This window comes from Urtica dioica, chromosome 8 (genome assembly GCF_054948205.1).
Source record: "Urtica dioica subsp. dioica isolate 48M chromosome 8, U.dioica_male_clone48M_v1_H2, whole genome shotgun sequence".
Classification (NCBI taxonomy): Eukaryota; Viridiplantae; Streptophyta; class Magnoliopsida; order Rosales; family Urticaceae; genus Urtica; species Urtica dioica.
The window spans coordinates 43,909,247-43,917,644 of NC_142763.1; the positions used below are offsets into that span (position 1 = coordinate 43,909,247).

Consider the following 8,398-nt stretch of genomic DNA (forward strand, 5'->3'; position numbering starts at 1 on the left):
ATTACCAATTGGTTTTGAGATGGAACCCCATGATACTTTCACAACATATAATTCTCATAATCTTATTTTTTTAATAATTTTTTAAAATATATTATAAATTATATCATTAGTTTATTATATGTAATAATAATCAATAATATTTTAATTTATATTAAAAAATGGTATCATTTGAATACTATTTTATTATTTGTAGTGTCTATTTTGAGCTTATCTGTGTCTTGAATAGAATAGGTAGCGTTTGAAAACTATTTTATTATAATAATAAATAAATTATTTTATATTTTGGATTTGGAGACATATATATACATATATATATATATATATATATATATATTGAATTTTTTTTAAAATTATATTTTGTTATAAGATTTTTGTTGATATATTCATCGGTAGTCGGTATTGAAATTGTTATTGGATACCCATCTATATATCAATCGGTAGTCGATATATCAGTAAAATCATAACCTCAGTATCGATACCGGTATCAGTATTTTAATCATTGGTTGCAACTAGTCAATCATTTGGCTTCTTTTAAAATTATATCGAAAGTTTCATTTTACTAAAAAAAATTAATCCATCAAGTCCGTAGTAAACTAATTAACTGAATACTTTACTCTTCGGTTAAATAACTTATTGCATGTCTTGTTGGCTATTTTTTTTAATAAAATAAATTTTTGGCTACTTTTTAATATTATACTAACACAATTTTTTAATATTTCAAAATAGTTAATCTCTTACCACTATTCCCGCGGGCAAACCAAGTCGTGTAACATCTTTAGAAGCCATGCGAGTAAAACAAAGAAAAGTACATTTCTTAAAGCTTTATAAGTAACAGCTCTTTATCAATGGAGAGATACGCAAGAGTCCAAAAATCCATCAAAGATTGAATAATAGACGAAATTTCTCTCAAGATTTACGGGCATATATTGAACCCTCCGGTCACTTGAGGGATGTGGGAAAACCAGCCTTAGTAGAATTACAAATATCACTGGCTTCGCTCAAGCAATAGTATCAACCCTATTCAAATATTAAAAAAAAAAAAAAGAGTAATAATTCAAGAATGTAGAGAGTTGGTACAATGCCAGAAACATCACTGCTTTACCTTTTCAGAGGTTATTGCCAACTTCGCTTGTATAAGTCTGTCCAAGATCGGCGGCTCCAACGGTATCGGATCAAGACAACGTTCTGAAGCGGCAACAATAACCTGCTCAACAAACCCAATTTAACTCACAATCCGTAAGTATGATTCTTGAACTACGGCGTCAGTGGTACTCAAGTTCATTTGAAGTAAATTGGTCTTCAAACTATTAATTTTAGGGTCCATTAGTCACATTTATGGTTTGACATCGCTAAATAGCCAACATTTCGTAAATCTTAAATAAATAGTCACTTTCATATATTTACAGACGTAAATCTTAGGTAAATAATCACTTCCATGTGTTAAGCCACCTCATCTTTATGACTATTTATCTAAAACTACATAACAATCTCAAACATTTTGATTGGCTAGTTACCTAATTTTTTGTTAATTTTATTGTACTTTCTAAAAAAAGTTTTTTTTCTAAAACTATTGAGCCTTTTTCGAATTCAGCACTTAAACATAAATACAAATTAAGAACTCATAATTTTGTAAAATAAATTAACTAAATTCTGACAAAAAGCACAAAATAAAAGTCGAGCAGTTTTGGAGATTTGAAGCAAGATATATATTTGAAGCAAGATATATATATATATATATATATATATATATATATATATATATGTATATATATATATATATATATATATATATAAAGAAGACTAGGATGCTACGTTTTCGCTCCAAAAAAATAAATGGGACTTAACTAGCTATTTGCGATACAAAGTCAGAAAATACTATGAAAAACAAAAGAGAATTTAAACAAAGTTGGATTTTAATTTTGATTTTGATATTTTTTTTTTTACCTCGTCGAGCAAAAAATCGATGGCAGATTCATCTTCAACGCAATCCTTTAAAGGGGTTCTCAGGAATTGAATATCCAATTGAATTTGTTGGAATCCGCTTCGATTGAAGGTCTGTAGGCGTACAAATTCTTGCAAGCTTTTGAGGCAGAGCTTAACGACCATCGTAACAACCGACTCCTGCAAAATTCGCAAATAAATCAAGTACAGAATAACAAAGAGAAGAAGAAAAAAAAAAGGATGAAAAATGTACACCTAGAGATTCACTTCTTTGGTTTCATATAAAATGAAGATAATTACCTGGTTACTCTCGACTTTGGTGAAGATTTCAACTTTTTGCTTGAATAATTTAGCTAGATGGGTCTCAAGAAGCTGGCTCCTAACCCGTTGGGTGTTTGACCGGCCCAACTTTTCCTCTCGTAATTGATTGCTCCGAGAGGAAGTTGTGCTTCCATTGCTGTTTGTTCGAACATGCCTACGTGTTCCTTGCGGCAAAATCTGCTTTACTTCATTTCTTATAACTTCCAACTAGCACACAAGGGAACCAAATAATTAATTTACATAAAATAAACAATATGACCCACGTGTGAATATTGACTAAGAAGGGAAAGGCAAAGATCTACAAACCTCGTGGAGAAATAAATCAACGAACATATGAACTTCTCTGGGCTCCTTGTGCTGTTTCAAAAACATAAAATAGATAATCCGAGGTTTAATTATACCAGGATAGCTAATATCATTGTTCTAAATGGAATGTTTGGCTCGAAGATAACAGACCTTGGCCCAATTTGGTGTGGTAATCCTCTTCTTCAGGAGAACCGAAACCCTCTGAGTTCTCATATTGATATACTGAAGAAGAAAAAGGCATAAAATCTCATTATGCTTAAAATCAGACTTTCAAACGAGTAAGATCATTTAATCCTAGAAAATGGTTGAACAGGAAAATAAGATACTGCACATCGGCATGGAAATTAACTCTCATTGTAGTGCAAAAAGTCCAGGACCTCCAGGTTATCAATATTGAGTTATTATTAATAACTTCTGAAAGAAACACCATGTAAAAATCATACACGATTCAGAAATTTGTCACCAGCAGATCGAAACATTCGGCAGATTTCTCCAGGGACAAAGGCGGGTCCATATTCAGGGCCCCTGATACCGCCACCAGAGAAGGAAGCAGCTATTTCCTGACAATTAAGAGATGAAGATTTAACAAAAGCTCTGGGAAATTCGGAACAAATTATAGCAACCATGACTGATCCTTTGTAAGAAACCATAATTTGAATTTTTTCGCTACATCTTCTTGCCTCGGTGATTCTTGGGATGGCTGTTTGTTCTATGAAAACAGAAAGTTGAGCCAGCACTAGTACAAGACCAGCTAAAACTTGGTCAAGGCTGGAGGAAGAATTGTTTCTCCCACAAAGCAAGACAAAACAATCATTGAGCTCCCTAAAGAAGTCTTGAAAGCCTTCTTGAACCCAGTCACTGATCCAAGCTTTGAGATTTAATAGAAGCTCTAAATCATCTTCTAGAAGTTGGCGGAACTCCTGTATGGAAAGAGGAACAAAACTTTGAGATACTATATATCCGTATTCTGTGTGTGTGTGTGTAGTTTACCAGTAAGACGTCCATACTGCCTTGAAGCACTCTTTTTTTGCTTGCTTCCAAAGCGATTTGCAAGAAGTCCTTTTCTACATCCTTTTGTTCAATATGGGCTTTGGTGAAGGCATCTGTCAGTCCAAAAAAATCAAGTCAGAGTTCGAGTCTTTTGAGATAAACTACTATAAGATTCATAAATGTAAAGTTTGGATATAAAATAAAGTATTCCCTAGATCCGATTATAGCGTATATATTTTAGCTCAACCAGATTATCTAGTGCCCAACAAATTGTCAATAGAAATTATCTCTTAAATGACATGAATATCTAAAAACTCAATTCCAAAATGTCATTTTCTTCTAATATGTCGACTTAAGAGTTAGAGAGAAAAACAATTATCATGGAGAGTCTAGCAGAGACTGTCTTGGATACAGCAGAATAAATCAAGAGAGAGCTATGTAAGAGTTTAGATTATAAAAGTATGCAAACCTGTGATATCATGTCGAAGGTGAGAAAAAGTGTTTGTGATGTACTGTTTAACAACCACCTTAGCACTCTGCAGACAGTGATGATCAGCGTCAAAAGTTTTGATGAGTAGATAAATAACCAGGATGAAAGAAAAAGAAAGTACATCACATGAAATTCGAGGTAACATGAAACAAACATGGTAAGGAAAAAAAAAGGAGTAAACCTCCAGACAACAATCACGGAGAGCAGCCTCATGAACCACATTGTCCATCAGAAGCACATCTGACCATATAATTCCTGCGTATGGGATTTGGTTTAGCCTTTAGAGGATCACTTTCAAGGTTGCAAAATGGGACGCAACCACAACTGTTCCAACTACTCCAAAAGCTTACCCATGGCATGTAATAGATTTAACGCTGATATCCTGTTCTTCACATATTGCTCAGTGGTTTCGAAATGCCTGATGTCACAAACGCCAATTACATTGCATTAGAAAACCTGACAGTATGTTTAAGTTTAAAACTTGATTGACACAATTAAACTAACTAGATGCTCTTTAGTTTAGATGGTCTCTTACGTGGTAACCAAGTGCCGAGCGAGCTTGGCAAGTTGTTCATCTGTATCAGGAAATATTACTCGATAAGCACGAATAGCTTCCGCAAACTCGCGAACAGAAACCTAAAAAGAGAAGAGTGCATTGAGGAACTGAATCTAAGCCGGAACTTGTTTAAATGGAGTCATGTCCCGTGAATACCAGCAACATGAGCTATGTACTTGTGTGAGTCTGTTTTCAACACAAACACAGACAAATATGAAAACGTATGACTGTGCTTGTTATAACTCACTTCGTGGGCAGTAGTTGGAACTGGCTTCGAAGTATTTCTTTGTTCAGAAGGATCACTGGAATCCACTGAGCCACAAGATAGGTCTTCCGGACTAAGTTGAAGGTCTACTAAGGACTGTTCTAACTTTTCAAGAAGCTTTGCCTGTAGACTATCCACCTGCCAAAACGTGGGTTTTCTGTCATCAAATGCACAGGTTTTTTATTAGAGAGGAAAATAATGGATAACTAGCGATCGTTTTTTTTCTTCTTCTCCAATTTCTGGTCATATGAGTAATTCATCACGAAATCCTTGATGATATTTGAATAATAGTAACAAGAGCATATATTTTGTTCTCAATACCGAATTCCTAGAAATTATATTATCGCAAGATTTTCCAACATCATTATACATACAACCTTAAGAAAGGATCTATTATTTAAACCGGACCCAAAAAAGCAGTACAAACCGGGAAATCTAGTTGCTTAAGGAGCACTGCTGCCTCAGCTCTTGCTTGAATAGATTCAGAATCTAAGAATAGCTTCCCCTGGGAAAAAAATTGCATGATATATTACAAATAGGAAGAAAAAATTTAATTCAACTAAAAAATACAAACATATGTACCATACAAGTTAACAGGTCTGGAACAGGGTTCTTCAAAACCAGATTTTAACTACCCTGTAACATTATGAATCTTCAGGAACAAAATTGTTCTATAATTTTTTTTTTTAATTTTGGAAAAAACTGAATTTTATTAGAAAAAAGATAAAATATGGAAAATCTTTGGGAGAGCCAAAGCCAAGTAAAAACTGAAACGCACTGGACCAATCTCGAATGAAATGCTCAAAGAGTAAGAACTAAAATTCGAAACTAGAGCAGATAACCAGAGAGCAATAGTGCAGTTTATTGTCTCTCAAAGATCCATCAAGTAACTACTTATATGAGTCTACGCCTCTAAATAGTATATATGCATAGAGATGGAGCCCAAAAGCACAAAAACTTGGATGATAAATTTGATGGGCATCTCAATGTATCATAGGGAAACTATAATAAGAATCGTTTTTGGCTAATGACATCTATCACAAGGAATGATATGGACTTTTACCTGCAAGTTCTTTGTAATAACAGCCATTGCTTCTTCAGATGCTCGCTTACAGTCCTGGAATGATGAATCTCCATATGCCTGATCAATAAATTATGAATGTTATTTTAGGCAGTAGATGAAGAACACAGTTAGAGCAGTCTGCATTTGAAAACGTATAGCACATATTGAACCAGCAATAAAAGAGAATTTGAGGAACAGAAAGGCCACCTTAAATATTGGCATTGCCCCAGTATAAAATCTAACTGCTTCAGCATATGCCCCTGATTTTATACACTTTCCCAGTCTGGCGGGTAAATCATATATAAACTGCTCTTGCCACCAAAAAAAAAAAAAAAAAGTTATTGTTAAAAACTTCGAAAAAAAATACGTGGATCTCTCTAATCCCATATATAAATAAAGAGAAAGAGCTTGCTACATAATGCAAGCTAAACTGAAGTTTAGGACATGCATCATTAGCATGTTCCATAAAACAATCTGTGCTTGAAATAATATAGACACCACAATGACCCATATACACGGGACAAGCCCAACTAAAGAGGTTAGGCAATGACAAGGCGCGATTTTGGATTCTTATTATTTAAAGGGACTTTTTTCATTACACGAACCCATAACATTTTGAGGTGGGTAGATGCGCTTATCACTGAGCTATAATCTTGTCATAAGTTTGGTTTATGTTTGAAACATATACAGACAAAGAATATTGCAAAAACAATAACCTGAAAATGAAATGGTGATATAGCTTACCTGTACTTTACGGAGAAGGTTACGCGTGCGATGTAGCTTTTCAATGTGTTCTCTCTTCTCAAACAGTGAAGTATTGACTCTATCACTTCTAGATTGCACAGACACTATCTGAAATGATTTCACACAGCTAGAACATTACACCTTTCTCGCTTTCTTTCTAACTTAGTATCTTCCCCTCAGATCACATGATTGGGGATAGAAATAATGATAATGCACTCAATAAATGAAATTATAACATGCCTTGTCGAGAAGCTGCTCCATATTAACTTCCATGCCCACAATATTACTTTTCATTCTGTAAGGGAAATACACAATTTACATTCATTAGCTTTGAATGTGGAAACTCAACCACAGGATCCAAATTCAAAATATGACTGAAAGACTAAGAAAGAGGAAAAAATACCTTTTAATTGTATCTGTAGCACTAATAAACTTGTTATAGTTCTCATAAACTAACATTTGCAAGTCGGTGTCTAGATTCTTAATCTCAGCTGCCATTTCCACATGCTTTTGAAGAAGGCCTTCCAAGTTCGCATTTTGCACCTAGAACCAATAGACGTTAACATTTAAGCTTTAATAAAAAAATACACACATTAACATAGCTCCAATGTACATAAAATTACATGTCTCTCCACGAGGGACCAATTTTAAACAAGATATGCTCAAAGTCACCTCTAGAACCTTTATAAACACTGATCATAAACCCTTCAGACCATACATCGCAGTGGGCTTAGTGCAAAATTTGTCAATTCAGGAAATTAATAAATATATATAATTTCTCGAGGCTGAGCTCTAGGCATAAAGAAACACTGATCATACACCTGCGACGATACAATGCAGTGACTCAATTCAAAGTTCGATCAATAAAACCTTCTCACGATCCAGCTCTAGAAATAACGAAACAGTCCATACATTTTTGTGATTCAGAGCAAAATTCGTCGATTTCGGACATCAAAACTTTCTCGATTCAGCTCCAAATGATATCAGCAACATCGAAATCGAAAGCCGAAAATCCATAGACACAGAATCGATGCGTATACATATAAGTAGGAGAACTGAAATTTACGATTAAAGATTACCAGTAGATCCATGTACTGATCGGGATCGAACGATGCTGTGTTAATGGCGTCGAGAGAAGCATGTTTGGAGGGAGATGATTGGGAAGGATCTGTAGCGTAGAAGCTGGATAGCAGATCTCTCATTCTCTTGGCCTTATCGTCCAGATGAACTTCTTCGACCTCCATAGTTGCCTTGTCGCTCGATCTTCTCTCTTCGTCGTTACAATCTCTGACTGACGGTTGTGTGTGAATTCCGAGCGCGGATTCGAATTCATCACTGAGTCGGGTCGGGTCGGGACGAGTTTACACTGAACTGACTGATACGCACCAATTTCCAAAACTACCCGTATTTTATGAACATGTTTTTCTTATATTATATAGAATTTTCAATTTTTTAACTAAAAGCTTAATTTGACCAAAATTACTACTAAATCACTTGTATAAATACAATTTTACTCTCAATAATTGATGTCAATTGTTTATGTCAACAATAAATGTTAAATTTTGACATTTATGTCAACAATAGATGTCAATTGTTGACATCGTGTTAAGGATAAAATTGTATTTGTACAAGTGGCTTACTAGTATATTTGGCAAAATTAAGCTTTTGGTGGAATATCATAAAAAAAATTTATCAAGTGGTGGTAGTTGAGGCAATTTCTCT

General features: G+C 34.3%; 1 protein-coding gene across 2 annotated transcripts; it reads right to left on the bottom strand.

Annotated features, from left to right (window-relative positions):
* Nucleotides 1–861: 861 nt before the first annotated feature.
* On the bottom strand, nt 862–8,060 carry LOC149389898 (Vps51/Vps67 family (components of vesicular transport) protein). Of its 2 annotated transcripts, XM_089623454.1 has the most exons (21): nt 7,756–8,060; nt 7,080–7,219; nt 6,917–6,971; nt 6,677–6,784; nt 6,140–6,238; nt 5,933–6,010; nt 5,297–5,374; nt 4,852–5,007; nt 4,584–4,684; nt 4,399–4,466; nt 4,230–4,303; nt 4,028–4,094; nt 3,559–3,671; nt 3,249–3,488; nt 3,012–3,128; nt 2,719–2,790; nt 2,569–2,619; nt 2,242–2,469; nt 1,945–2,121; nt 1,103–1,204; nt 862–1,017 (listed from the first exon to the last, which is right to left on the bottom strand). In XM_089623454.1, the coding sequence occupies exons 1-21, from the start codon at nt 7,918–7,920 to the stop codon at nt 1,012–1,014; spliced, it is 2,295 nt and encodes a 764-aa protein (XP_089479580.1). In that variant the 5' UTR covers nt 7,921–8,060; the 3' UTR covers nt 862–1,011. The 2 variants fall into 2 exon arrangements, with proteins under 2 accessions (XP_089479580.1, XP_089479579.1); XM_089623453.1 differs by having other exon boundaries at nt 862–1,204; nt 7,756–8,059.
* Between the last annotated feature and the right edge of the window lie 338 nt (nt 8,061–8,398).

What these genes read in the sequence shown, in the direction of transcription:
- LOC149389898 (XM_089623453.1), bottom strand. Translation starts at nt 7,920, where the DNA reads ATGGAGGTCGAAGAAGTTCATCTGGACGATAAGGCCAAGAGAATGAGA. An exon ending in GCTACAGATACAATTAAAAG is followed by an intron (nt 6,972 to 7,079) that starts GTATTTTTTCCT and finishes TTTCCCTTACAG; the next exon opens with AATGAAAAGTAATATTGTGG. An exon ending in GCAGTATGGACGTCTTACTG is followed by an intron (nt 3,489 to 3,558) that starts GTAAACTACACA and finishes CTTTCCATACAG; the next exon opens with GAGTTCCGCCAACTTCTAGA.